The sequence below is a fragment of the Sapajus apella genome, unplaced genomic scaffold, assembly GCF_009761245.1.
Source record: "Sapajus apella isolate SASKATOON/1434 unplaced genomic scaffold, GSC_monkey_1.0 scaffold19, whole genome shotgun sequence".
In the NCBI taxonomy this organism is placed as follows: Eukaryota; Metazoa; Chordata; class Mammalia; order Primates; family Cebidae; genus Sapajus; species Sapajus apella.
Window position 1 is genome coordinate 14012791 of NW_022436959.1, and position 15152 is coordinate 14027942.

Here is a 15152-nt window from a genome sequence, read left to right on the forward strand (position 1 = left end):
AGCATAAACTGAATTACTTTGTCATCAAAATAGTATCACTGCAAAGGATATAACATTAACTTCTCAAACGTTTACTAAAAAGAAAGCAGAGCACTTTGCAGGACAGGAAGTTTTGGGGAACAAAATAGAAAATGTCCTTGTCAGTATAGTGGGTGCACTTTTACCTACTATCCTGATATTGACAATTCTGTAGAAATTTCCAAGGCAGAAAAAAACACTAATTAGGAATTATAATACAGATTACTAAGGAAAAAAACACACTTCATTATAATTCACATCAAAGCTGGCCATATATTTACTATAGTGTGTTCTAGTCAGTTGACACAGCCTAAAAAGAAATGCTAGTGTATTTAAAATATCTCAACAGGTGCTATATATTCTATATAGGAGACTGTCATATATAGCTATGTTGTAATATAATAAATGGATACTTCACTCTCAAACTAGCCACATTTTTCAACAGAGTGCAAAACTGAAAACCCTACTAAAAATGTTCAGAATAATCAAATCTAGAGACAGAAAGTAGATTAGTGGTTGCCTAGGGCTATGGTGTTTGGGAGGTTTCCTGTGTTGAACAGTGTCTCCCCAAATTCATGTCTATTCAGAGCTCAGAATGTGATTTCATTTGAAAATAGGGTCTTTATGGATGTAACTAGTTAAAGTCATACTGGATTGGGTGCCCTATGTTGTCCTTTTTTTTTTCTTTCTTTTTGAGGAGTCTTGCTCTGTTATTCAGGCTGGAGTGCAGAGGTACAATCTCAGCTCACTGCAACCTCTGCCTCCTGGGTTCAAGCGATTCTCCTGCGTCAGCCTCCCAAGTAGCTGGGACTACAGGTGTGCACCACCACACCCGTCTAATTTTTGTGTTTTAGTAGAGACGGGGTTTTGCCATGTTGCCCAGCCTGGTCTCAAACTCCTGACCTTAGGTGATCCACCCACCTCCCAAAGTGCTGGGAATACAGGTGTGAGCCACAGCACCCAGGCTTTTTCTTTTTTTGAGACAGGGTCTCACACTGTTGCCCAGGCTGGAGTGCAGTGGTGCAATCATAGCTCACTTGAACTCCTGGGCTCAAGTGATCTTCCCACCTCAGCCTCCTGAATAGCTATGACTGCAGGCATATACCACCATACTTGCTAACTTTTTAATTTTACTTTTTTGTAGAGACAGGGTCTTGAACTCAAGTGACCTTCCTGCTTCCACCTTCCAAAGTGTTGAAATTACTGGCCTGAGCCACTATGTCCGGCTCTTATGTTATCCTTATAAGAATACCATGTGAAGACAGAGACACAGGAAAAAAGCCCATGGGAAGACAGAGACAGAGATTGAAGTGCTGCAGCTACAGGTCAAGGAATGCTGAAGATTGCTGGCAACCACCAGAAGGGGAAAGGCACGGGCAGTTTCTGCTGCAGAGCCTCCAGAAGGAACTGACCCTGCCGTTACCTTGATTTAGGACTGCTGGCCTCCTGAATTGTGAGAAAATAAATTTGTTATTTAAAGCCACCCCAAGTTTGCAGCAATTTGTTATGGTAGCCCTAGGAAACTAAAACAGGGGTCGGGGGGGAATAGGGAGCCACTGCTAATCAGTGCAAGGTCTCTTTTTGGGGTGATGAAAATGTTCTAAAATTGTGGTGATACTTGCACAACTCTGTGGATATACCAAAAACCACTGAATAGTGCACTTTTTTTTTTTTTTTTTTGAGACAGAGTCTTGCTCTGTCGCCCAGGCTGGGGTGTAGTAACTTGATCTTGACTCCCCACAACCTCTGCCTGTCGGGTTCAAGTGATTCTTCTGCCTCAGCCTCCTGAGTAGCTGAGATCACAAGCACGTATTACCAGGCCTGGCTAAGTTTTGTATTTTTATTAGAGATGGGGTCTCATCATGTTGGCCAGGCTGGTCTTGAACTCCAGACCTCATGATCTATGTGCCTCAGCCTCCCAAAGTGCTGGGATTATAGGTGTGAGACACCATGCCTGGCCTGAATAGTATACTTTAAATGGTGAATTGTATGGTATGTGAATTATATCTCAATAAAGCTGTTATGTTCATTTAAAAACCCTACACAAATAGAAATATACCTACCATTATGTTTTTCCTAATTTGTTTTTGATTTAAACATTTTTAGGGTTTAAGACTATTATAACCTCTATATAAAGAAAACTGAAAATTAAGAGACACTGCTTCACAAATTCTAAAAACAACCATTACCTAACATACTTGAAGAACGAATAAAATTACTTTAAGTTAAAAAATATTTAATATTATCAGATAAAAACATTTATGGTGACAGCTTTACATGGCTCATTCCATACGCAGTGAAAAAGGCAAAGTATTACTATGGAAGAAATAAGTAGTTGGGTTTGCAAAAGATTTATTGATCACATAAAAGCAATGACTAGGAGATAACATATTTAACTCATGATTACAAAACTTTTAAAGACAACTAGGTTAAGTATCTCATGTTCTGGCTAAGGGAAAAGAATTCATGATCTCTTTAAAGAAGTTAAAAGTCAATACTGATATTGTGGTTCAACTACCAGTGCTTCTCTAATGATCTAGAAATTTGCTATAAATAGCTTTACCTTTTGCTAGTTAATCACTTATTATGATTGGATTTTATTTAACAGTGAGGACTAAAGAGGCAGAATCCTTTTTTTAACCACTGGATAAAGCAGTGACGTAAATTAATGATGGGTGCTAAGCTTTACATTTTATGTTAAAAAGATGGAATGTATCAAAGTGGATTGAATACATTTCATGAGAAGTTGAACACATTCCAAATCTGTTTAGGAAGTTTTGTGAGTAAGTGTGTATATGCCTTGATTCACTGTGGCTTACTTTTAAAATGGAATACATTTGGCGTTAAATAAAATAAAGACAAGCAAACTATGTGGGACTAAGCTGCTCCATCTGAGTTGCCCATCTTGACTTACAATTCATACTATTTCTTAGTTCTTGACTGAGTACAAACAGATCTAACCACATAGCACTTCTGTGATGCATGAAAATAGAATCTAGAGCTAAGACGCTGCTGCTCCACTGATGAGCCAATCTCTCATTCTGCCAAAATCATAGTTATAAATGTGAAATTCATTCAAGAAATTCATATTTTCAACAAATGCTTATAATTTTTAACTTTTCTTGCTAAATATGTTCTTGGTTTTGTGACCAGCTAAAATATGATGTTTGAATTAAGTAAGGAAATCCATATAAAAGAAACATCTATTTTATAGGGACCTCATTTCACTTGAAACTTTCTTTACCAAAACACCAAACCAAAACTTTGTCACCAAACCCTTGGAACAAAGCACTGGTGGCTGTATTTCTGAGTCTCTGATGAGTCTGAAGTTCACTCATTTTTCATGTTTCAAGAGTCTCTTCATTTGCTCCACAAGTATCAACAACACAAATTAAACAACTTGTGACTGGAAAAGCACGAACTTTGGAGTTGGCAATCCATTTGTCTGTTTCAGTATTATATTCCAGAATGTGTCCTAATCGACCAACACCCTGAAAACCAGCCAAGACATAAACTATAGAGCCAACTGCTGCACACTTCACTGTTACACCCTTCCATGGCATCGGTGAGACCATCTTCCATTCATTCAACTTAATATCGTAATATTCCACATTGTCCAGACCACCTTCAAAAGAATAAAACAAAATGAACAACATGGAAAATGATATGAACAATTCTAAGATTTCTTAAAGTAGTAACTTTTTGTATTTTTCCAATATTTTATCATGAAAAATTTCAAACACACAGAAAAATTGTAATTTTACAATGAATGTCCACATAGCCACCACCTAAATTCTTACTCTTATTTTAACACAATAGAAATTTAATATTTTAAAATATTGATTCTTTTCTATAAAATTTAAAATGTTCTATCTACCCTGGAAAAATGCGAAATAAACTGATCAGTGATTTCCCTTCTGATTAACTTTGTTTATAATTATTCAAATGTCCTTCTTTTTTCTCCTATTAGCAGCTTATGGAAAATAGCAATGGACAGGGACAGAAGAAGGAAAAGAAATTATTTGCTACATTTAAGTAATGCTTAAATGTACTGACTAAAATAAAGCTTATTTCTACATTCAGTTCAGACTCCCTTTCACTTAAGACAATTATTTAAGATTCTTTAGTACATCATTATTTATGAAAACAAAATGCCAAATTTAGTCATTTAAAAATTATTATACTGATAATTTCATGCAATGTTTAAAAATATTTAGAAAATGTTACAGTTTAGGACCTGGATACAAGTCTTACAACTTGTATTTAAAAAGTTTTTTAAAGGTTTTTAAAAGTTTGAATATTTCTTTTTTTTTTTTTATTGAGACAGAGTCTCGCTCCATCGCCAGGCCCGAGCGCAGTGGCGGAATCTCGGCTCACTGCAACCTCCGCCTCCCGGTTTCAAGCAATTCTCCTGCCTCAACCTCCCGAGTAGCTGGCGCGTGCCACCACGCCCAGCTAATTTTTGCATTTTTAGTAGAGACGGGGTTTCACCATGTTGGCCAGGATGATCTCGATCTCTTGACCTCGTGATCCACCTGTCTTGGCCTCCCAAAGTGCTGGGATTACAGGCGTGAGCCACCGCGCTCAGCCAAGTTTGAATATTTCCACTGCTCAATAGTTCTTAAGCTGATTCTACATCATTCCCCAGGAAGTATGTGGAAATGTATAGGAGCCATCTAAAATTGTCATAATGACTGGTGACCACTGCAACATTTCATAAACAAGAATGTTTAACATTCTGCGATGGTTTACCAAAGATGTTAGTTACCAGAAAACGATAAAAATAGATATAATAATACACATGGTAAATGCTTGTATCTAGATTTTAAAACAATGCTTCAATAATTTAAGGAAGTATCAGCAAACTGATCAGGGAAGTGAAACAGTGAATTAACATCACATACCTAAACCATTCTGACCACCTACAGCAAATATCTTGTCTTTTACAAACACCAGCCCATGATTCTTCCTGGCTTCAATCATTGGACATAGCTCAGTCCATCTGAAAAAAATTACAGTTTTTAGTGTGCTGGTTTATAGGAAGCAAAATAACTCATACTAATAAGAAACGTCCATTATTCTAATTAAGTGCTCATTTACTACTCACATATGGGTATATATAGACATAAAATGTCTAGCAGGGTAGAAAACAAAAGTTTATCAATGATTACAAGTAATTTATCAATGCATTAGTAAACATGGATTTTACTCCTTTCAATTCTGATAGGATATAAGAAAATGAGGATATCTGACTATTAAAAAACATATTTTTAAAGGATATCCTTTTCCTGAGGTTCATAAAAACTTGCAATATGGGAACAAAAAACAAGAGGAAGATACTAGAAGATAAAGAAGCAATTCTTTTTTCTTTCTTCACAACTCTGCTGGCAGGAAAAATGAACTAGTTCTATCACATATAGCTTTAATTATTTATATATAAGTAAAACATAAACTTATAATGGACCTCAGGTAATCAGGAAATTAATAGTATCTGTTTCTATTCATATGTCCATCTTTAAACTTACACTAAGAGCTTTACTCTGCTCTGGTAACAAAAAAGTACTATCATTCTGTCAAGCTTAATAACTCACATTGCTGTGTTCACAACCACTATTACAAATAATGAAACTGAGAATATAAATGTGGACGCACATGTTAAAGGATATTAATTCACAGATAGCAGCATTATACACATATACACAGACAATAGGGTTTAGTTATTTTTTTCTGAGATGCAATACCTTCTTCTGCATATACTCCCAAGTCTGACATTTGTGATTGTGAAACTGGTATTGGCACACAGTCTTGTGCTTTTAGCAGCTAATTTAAACCAAAAGACTCCAAACAACAGTAACAACAACAACAAAAGGGAAACTTGGCATAAGAGTAACTCTCTGTAATTATTATTTATATTTCTTCTTTAAAACAACTTGGCGAATTTAACTTTATAAAACCTAATTAGGGCACAATGATTAACTGAAATATTAACAATTCTTTTGTCTTATATTTATGTATTGTTTTAAAAATGGTTTGACAATTACCACTCTCATTTTCAAAGCACTGTGTTAAGTTGTGGTGGACAGCATGGCTGCTGTTTTTAGGAAAAACACACATGCTCATCCAGGTGAAATGACCGGCATACAGCTTGGAAGTGGGAGAGCAGTAAAAACTAGGTCTTCACTGCCCTGCACATAGTGAGATTTATAGACGGAGCTATCATCATGCGTTAAATATAGCATTTGACTTGGAAAAATTCCATTTACATACTACTTTCTTCTCCAAATACTATGTTAATGACATAAAAAGAGAGCATGTTTTTATGTATATCTAAATCTCCCAAAGGTTTAGAAAACAAGTTTCACAAATCCCCCTTCCTCCTATAATTCACATGCAGAGTACATATTAGGTCCCTGCTATCTGCAATCTGAAGTTTAATGTTTAGAAGTGTTTCTTAAAATTCTGACTGCTCAAAATGTGTCACATTGTTTCCACAGGCATAATTTCTTTCTTTCTTCAGATTGTTACTTTTTTATTATGAGCTTCTGCTCCTCTCCATCTTTTTAAAAATTGATTTTAAAATGTGATACGTAATACTTGTACATATTTTTATGGTACCTATGATATTTTGACACATGTATAACAACGTGTAATGATCAAATCAGAGTCACTGGGAAATCCATCACCTCAAACATTTATCTTTCCTTGCTTTTTTTTGGGCTAGGGAAGGAACTCAAGCTTCCCACGTGGCTACTGTGGAATATATTTTCTTTGTATTGGGAACATTCCAATTCTTCTCTAGGTATTTTGAAATATACAATAAATTATTGTTAACTGTAGTCTCCCTACTCTACTACTGAATATTAGAACTTATACTATCCAGTTGTATTTCTGTACTTGTTAACCAATCTCTGGTAATCATCATTCTACTGTTTACCTCCATGAGATCAACGTTTTTAGCTCCCACATGAGTGAGAACGTGTTATTTGTGTTTCTGTAGTCCACACGCTTAATTTTCGGATTCCAATTAAACACATTCTAATTATAAAACACTTAACATGTCCAGGCACAGTGGCTCACACCTGTAATCCCAGCATTTTGGGAGGCCAAGGCGGGCAGATCACCTGAGGTCGGGAGTTCAAGACCAGCCTGACCAACATGGAGAAACCCCGTCTCTACTAAAAATACAAAGTTAGCTGGGTGTGGTGATGCATGCCTGTAATCCAAGTTACTCGGGAGGCTGAGGCAGGAGAATCACTTGAACTCGGGAAGCAGAGGTTGCGGTAAGCTGACATCACGCCATTGCAAAAAAAAAAAAAAAAAAAACCAAACAAAAAACACATAAAATGTCAAAATTGGGGAGAAATTCTTATAAAAAATAACTTGGTTGGCTAGATAACTTTTTTTTTTTTTTTTTTGAGACAGAGTTTTGTTCACTTTTTTTGCCTAGGCTGGAGTGCAATGGCATGATCTCGGCTCACTGCAACCTCTACCTCTCAAGTTCAAATGATTCTCCTGCCTCAGCCTCCCAACCAAGTAGCTGAGATTACAGGCATGTGCCACCAGGCCCAGCTAATTTTGTATTTTTAGTATAGATGCAGTTTCATCATGTTGGTCAGGCTGGTCTTGAACTCCTGACCTCAGATGATCCACCAGCCTCAGCCTCCCAAAGTGCTGGGATTACGGGCGTGAGCCACCACACATGGACTTGATAATATTTTTAAAAGGAAATAATATAACATTTTTTTGAGAGTAGGATAATTATATTCACATTACTTTTTCATTTGTGAAAATTTAAAGGAATTGAAGGGAGTAGAGAATTCAAATTTAACGTTTAAATTCAATATGTACAAAATGAAGGAGATGCTAGGTCTTGTAAGTTTCTTTTTTCTTTTTTAAGACAGAGTCTTGCTCTGTTGCCTAGGCTGTAGTGCAGCGGCATGAGCTTGGCTCACTGTATCCTCAACCTCCCAGGTTCAAGTGATTCCCATGTCTCAGCCTCCTGAGTAGCTGGGACCACAGGTGCACACCATCACGCCCGGGTAATTTTTTGGTATATTAGTAAAGAAGTGGTTTCACCATGTTGGCTAGGATGGTCTCAATCTCCTGACCTTGTGATGTGCCCGCCTCGGCCTCCCAAAGTGCTGAGACTGCAGGCGTGAGCCACCGCACCCGGCCGGTCTTGTAAGTTTTAAAATATTCCTGAAACTGAATATTCACCTAGTTTTAAAAAATACAGAAGCTGCAGAATTCCTTTATGTTGTTACTTGAAACAAAAGTAAGTAAAAATAAGTTATTAATTTACATTGATAGTGCCTGAATAAAGTTGTAAAAATTTAGAAACCTGGAGTTTATATGGTTATGGCTTCTACTTTTTAAGAGATTTTTTAGAAATAAAAAATAATTAGCAGAATGAATCAGTTTTGCAACTAGTATGCTCTAACACTTTTTGAGCATAGGGTTTATGGGAAGTAGGTAGAGGTTCACATAAAAGGGAGCAAAGTTGGTAAACATCTTTAGCAAAAGATAAATTTCAAGACAACTTGCTCTTCTATCATTTGAATTGGAAATGTTATTGATTATGCTTTCTTAAATCTTTTAAAAATAGGTGGGAATCATAAATAGATAAATGCACATTAGTCATATTTTATAATTAAGCTCTTATTTCTTATTTTATTTTTGAGACAGACTCTCACTCTGTCACCCAGGCTGGAGTGCAGTGGCATGGTCTTGGCTCACTGCAATCTCTGCCTTCCGGGTTCAAGCAATTTTCTTGCTTCAGCCTCCCCAGTAGCGGATTACAGGCATGCACTACAACACTCGGCTAGTTTTTGTATTTTTAGTAGAGATGGGATTTTTACCATGTTGGCCAGGCTGACCTTGAACTCCTGTCCTCAAGTGATCTGCCGGCCTAAGCCTCCCAAAGTGCTGGGATTACAAGCATGAGCCATCATGCCAGGCCTCTCATTTCTTAATTTTTAGAAAAGCAGTAGCTGGAGTTAAAGACTTCCATGTTTTATAGTTTGGCAGTATTTCCTAAACATAAAACTTAAAGCACAAGAGTTTTGATGCAACTCTGGCATAACATTTTGGTTGAACATATTTACCCAATGACTTGTTCTAGTAAGGGAAGAACAATGGGCAATCTAGCCATATGACCAAGTGACGTTTCTTATCAAAGCTCTTTGGATGTTTCCACAAAGGTACAACTAGGGTATCATTTGTTTTATGTCCTCATCAGCTTTAATCACTATACTCACAACCCCTGCCTTTGTCTCCTCTCCATTATTCAATGATTGGCACATTTCCTTTGGCTATATTGAATGTGTTCCATTACTAACAACAAACTAAGAAAAACTGACTAACCAGTTATTTCTTTAGCATTTTGCCTTTTTGACACACTTTGGTTTTTTAAAAGGAGTTGATTTAAGAAGAATTTTATTTAATAAGCATGAATCCAAACATACTTAGGAAGTTTACACCCAAAAAGAACTAGGGAGGCATGCTTTATTAATGCCATAGGCCAATATCTAATATTTCCACTTCAGGACAAATGTTTTACTGATCATAAATTTTTCCCCCTCCTCCCCTACATTTCCTGACTGCTCAAACAAAAACATTTTATGAGCTGATGAGTCATTCAGATGTGTCTCATTTGTAGGCATTTATTGCACAAGCAGAACCAGAAAGAAAAAGGTTTTCAAGCCATTTCTGGTGTAAGGGAAGGGTCCAGGTCATAAACATGCAACTGTCCCTAGCACACTCAAAAGTTTATATACATTCTTCGCTCAAGGACGAAATTCTTCTATTGGGTTCCTCTGGCCTTTTGACATTTCCTACAGAGCTTATAGAATATAATTAACTGTAAAGTAAGTTTTAAATTGATACGTACGTTTCTGTGGCAGGATCATAAACTTCACAGGAATTAAGCACTCTCCCAGAAACATTGTTTCCTAAACTTCCACCACAAACATAGATCAGGCCATTGGCTTCCACCATCCCATGGCTGCAGCGCTGGGTCAGCATGCTGGGCTTTGTGTGCCAGCTTTCAGTTCTTGTATCATAGCACTCAAATAAATACAGAGCTGAGTTTCCTATAAAAGAAAAAAGCCCCATCATGCTTAACTTTAGTGTGTGTGGCGTTCTGGAGAGAACTGACCACAGAGCTTATTAGTTAAGCAAGGAAGAATTTAGGGTCATAGGGTCATTTTCATATTTAATCAACAACAACGAAGTGTAGGAATAGTTTAAGAAAATGCTAATAATCCTGTTTGTATAGACCCTAGAAAATATCCTTAAAAGGATCAGTTGGAAAGACTTATTTGTTGGTAATTACGCTTTAGAAAAAGAAATGTGATTTCAAAAGAAAAATTAAATAAGAAGTCTTATATATGTCTTCAAGCCCCGTAATGCATGATGAGATTTATCTAAACTTCAAATGTTTACATAAAGTGGAAAAGCCTATTTAATTAAAAAACATACTTAGCAGAGGCTGAAGGAATGGAGTTATCTGCAGTACCACAGAACAGTTACTGTCTATCACCTTAAGGATTTATTGTATTTGAAATAAGCTACATCATAACAGTCTGTGAAGAACGCTTTTAAAGAGAGGAAATGGTCCCATTCAGGAAATAACAATTTTTTTTTGTATTCTTTGATACATAGTGGGGGGTAAAAACATAAACACACAGACCAAAAGTATAACAGTTTACATGGTCTTCCTAGTTTTATTAGCCCATTATTTAAACTAAAGAAATTACTTGAAAATGAAAGCACACAAAAGCTATTATGTGTCTAGTCTGCACTAGAATAGTCATTTAGAAAAAGTATTCATTTAGAAAAAGGTCACTACTGGACTCCAACGCACTATTCAATAAGAAAGGTTTTTATATCCACACCCACATCCCATTCTGCTCAATAAGCATAAATACCACTACCAGACATTAGATTAAAAACTTAAATAAAAAGATCATTCTTTTTTCTAATAAAAAGCAAAGATAATGCAAATTTTAAAAGCCTGAATATAGTAATAAGTTCTTAAAGAGTCTGTAAGTTAACTATGAAATCTTTAAAACAATTATGTATCCAAAATAACTAATTTAGAACTATAATTCAGATAGTGTCAACTAATGCTTCATTATGATTAAAAAAAATGGGTAATTAATCTAGGAAGCTAAAGTTCTGTAATTTAATGGTTTATAAAGGAATGAGATAGATAAACCTTTAGGGAGATGGGCTCTAAAATGTGACAAACATGTATTTAAATTACCAAGAAAGTATCTGCACAGATAATACCAGCTGTTTATTTAAATGTGAAAGCCAAGACAGTTGGCTTTAAAGCATTTACCCCGAACCAAAATACTTAAGAAGTCCTTACCTACTTCTGAACCTCCAGATGTATAAATTTTGCCTTCTGCGGCACAGGCGGCAAGGCTGTCTCGAGGTGTCGGAGGGCCCAGTTTGGAGTACCAGCTATCCTTCACCACATTGTAACAGTCCATTCGCTTTATCGGGAAAAGCTGAGAGCCTCCCAAAATGTATACTACATTGTCCCAAAACACACACGCTGCATCTCTTCGTTTTTCAAAGGGGCAGCGGATGTCTGTCCAGCTGTAATCCTGTAACAGAAAAGGACAGGAAGATTTCAGTAAGGAAAAAATATAATTGAAAAGGACAATACAAAGATATAGTCAAAAAAATATAAAATAATATGCTAATTTTATTAGGCTACACATACAAATGTTTGGCTTGAGAGTATTACCAATTTAATCTTGTGTGATTTCTGCAGAATGTTGATTACCTGGGGCAGAGGGCAGAAGGCAGGCATATGTGTGCTTTGGGTCCTTTCTAGCTCTAAAATAAACTTAGATATATTTGATTACCACCACCACCCTGTCTTCTATTCCTTCTTTTATTGGAGATAATGCAAGAAGATTAAAAAATAAGTTGTTTCATTATTTTTAAAAAGCCTCTTTTTCAAATGTAAAGGTCTCCATCCTATCCCTGCCAGATTATACAGTGTGATATAAATAACCAATGGATAACATAAAGCTCAAATTGCCATTATCCTACTGATAACCTAAAGCCAGAAAGTATTTTGTGGACTTTATTAATTTTCTATATTCAGTTGAGCCAATGTAGTCAGCTGGACTCTTAACACTGTTAATGTTTATGAGGAAATACTTGAATAACCTGTTCTGAGTACTCTGGATACTCACTTTTCTCCCCAACAATTAGAAACATACACCTATCGCTTTGGGAGGCCAAGGTGGGCCGATCACAAAGTCTGGAGTTCGAGATCAGCCTGACCAACATGGTGAAACCCCTGCCTCTACTAAAAATACAAAAATTAGCCAGGCATTGTGGCAGGTGCCTGTAATCACAGCTACTTGGGAGGCTGAGGCAGGAGAATCGCTTGAACCCAGGAGGCAGAGGTTGCAGTGAGCCGAGATTGCACCACTGCACTCCAGCCTGGCGCCTGGCGACAGAGCGAAACTCTGTCTCAAAAAATAAAATAAATAAAATAAAATAAAAAGAAATATACACCTATCAGTACTTGAGGGTAAGGGCTGTTCACAGCACTTGTTTCTTCACTATGTTTGATAGCATCCAAGAGACCCTCCCCTTTTTTGAGAAAGGAAGCTACAGTGTTCTTGCTATTTTCTGAAAATAATCAGGCTCAGATAGGAATTCATACCATTCCCAATCTCACCAAGCAAAGCACTACGTGTGAATATTAACGTTGAGTTTCCTTTGAGAAAACTTTGGTAACCTATGATCGTATCCAGTGTTTCAGGCATTCACTGAATTAGATCAAAGTAACACAGAACATCAGGAATAGTCTCTTAGGAAAGGAAGAGCCCCTAATGTAGAACACTCTGATGCCTGACAAAGATATATATTCTGCTTTTTAGGTGACCTGGTAAACAGAGCCTTAATAGCTTAAGATTTTATTCTCAAGTTAGGATCAACAGGTGGACACACCAAACAATGGGATAAACATAACATGCTCCTGAGACTTCAATTCCACTCAAAGAACACTTGAGAAACTGGGGGAAAATATTTTTACTTGTTCTCTTGGAGAAACTGTATACTACAGAATGAAACAAAGAGATAAAATAGTAATCATATTGTACAGAAAATAATCCCTCAAAGATAAACTAAATCATTCTCTTAAATGTTCTTCACATCTACTCATAATTCCTATTTGATCAGGTTTATGTAGCAAAGAAATGTGATTTCATTAACTGCATTAACTTAGTGAATCTCAAATATTTTCACACTTACCCCTAATTTATTTGACATTTATTACTGGAGAGCTATATGGGAAACTTCCTTTTTTTTTTTCTGATTACAGTACCTGGATAATGTATGTAGTTGAGGGAGGGGAAAAGAATAGATGGAAAGTCATCTGCTCAGTGGGTATGACTGTTGGGCATTACCCTAGTGATGAAACTAGATCTAACCTGGGCTTGCAGGTGAAGGCAGTTCTATTTATTGCTCCCTGTACTACTAGGCTAGAGGGAAATTGAGAGGAACACAGTTTTTGTGTTAGAAAGAAGATGGACAAATAACATAGAGTCATAGTTGGGAAGGTGTATTTGTGTGGGCAGGGTTAAGGAACTGTTACCCTAAAAATATGATTTAATTCAGTTAAGTTTTACTGAGTATCTATTCCATGAAAGTTCTTAGGCTTAGGTGCTGTGATGTGAACATGGGAAAATCTGAAAGCCTGGAAAAGACATAGGTAGAAGGATTTCTTAAATTTTGACGTATCTCTCATTATACAAATGTACACATATAGACGCATCCATGTATAAAGTCTTGTCTTCCTTGGTCCTGGTCAGCCTTTCTTGCCTCTGCTGTCATAGGCCATGCTATACTTTTTTCCAAGCTCAAGACTGCTTTCCTTTTTGTAGACTTTCCTGATTTCCTTCTTCTGAATCCTTACCACTCGAAGTCCAGACTTGATGACTGAGCACTCCATTATATCTTGTCCTGTATGATTTTCCAGCTGTAATAGTTCTCATTGCTCCTGCAAGAGTAAAAGCTCTGGGCTGGGAGCAGTGGCTCACGCCTGTAATCCCAGCACTTTGGGAGGCTGAGGTGGGCAGATCACCAGGAGTTGAAGACCAGCCTGGCCAACAATCCCTGTCTCTACTAAAAATACAAAAAAATTTGCTGGGTGTGGTGGCGAGTGCTTGTAATCTCAGCTACTTGGGAGGTTGAGGCAGGAGAATCGGGAGGCAGAGGTTGCAGTGAGCTGAGATTGTGCCACTGCCCTCCAGTCTGAGCAACAAGAGTGAAACTCTGTCTCAAAAAAAAAAAAAAAAAAAGGCCGGGCGCGGTGGCTCAAGCCTGTAATCCCAGCACTTTGGGAGGCCGAGGCGGGTGGATCACGAGGTCAAGAGATCAAGACCATCCTGGTCAACACGGTGAAACCCCGTCTCTACTAAAAATACAAAAAAATTAGCTGGGCATGGTGGCGCGTGCCTGTAATCCCAGCCACTCAGGAGGCTGAGGCAGGAGAATTGCCTGAACCCAGGAGGCGGAGGTTGCGGTGAGCCGAGATCGTGCCATTGCACTCCAGCCTGGGTAACAAGAGCAAAACTCCGTCCCAAAGAAAAAAAAAAAAAAGAAAAGAGTAAAAGTTTCCTGGGGTGAAAAGTTGTAAATATTTTCTCTAAGTGCCTCAAGGCAAAAGATCAGTGCGATATTTTCCTTCAATGTAAGGGCTAATTTTACATAATATATTCTGAAAACATAGAGATTCTCAAATAATAGAAATGCTGTAGTAAAAATCAAGGCAACCACAATCCAAAAGGAAATACTTTTCATTTTTAATCCTTGAGAACTTTATTTTTGATCATTTTGAGAGAAAATCAAGGAAGACAGAGTCTTACGGAAAAAAGAAAGCAAAATTATCAAAACTTTAAGATTTCTTACAGAAACCACAGGGAATTAATCCAACCTAAGTTTAGGATGACCAAATTACAAGTACTTTCTCTTAAGCCATTATCAGGTTTATCTTAGTTTCTAAGGGCTTTAAAAAAGGTCATACACCTATGGTGACAATCTACATAAAAAGCAGGTTTATGCCAGATGCCAGAACATTCCTAGAAGTAGTTTCATCAGAA

The 15152-nt window shown here is 37.0% G+C and overlaps 1 protein-coding gene across 4 annotated transcripts in view; it reads right to left on the reverse strand.

Annotated features, from left to right (window-relative positions):
* Positions 1–2237: 2237 nt before the first annotated feature.
* The window catches only part of KLHL7 (kelch like family member 7), a 73198-nt gene continuing 60283 nt past the window's right edge, over positions 2238–15152 (reverse strand). For all 4 annotated transcript variants that reach the window (XM_032286992.1, XM_032286994.1, XM_032286996.1 and 1 more), the window contains 4 exons: positions 11393–11633; positions 9908–10109; positions 4923–5020; positions 2238–3643 (listed from right to left, as the gene is read on the reverse strand). In XM_032286992.1, the coding sequence (XP_032142883.1) occupies positions 3360–3643; positions 4923–5020; positions 9908–10109; positions 11393–11633 (825 nt within the window). In that variant the 3' untranslated portion in view covers positions 2238–3359. The remainder of the gene's footprint in view (positions 3644–4922; positions 5021–9907; positions 10110–11392; positions 11634–15152) is intronic.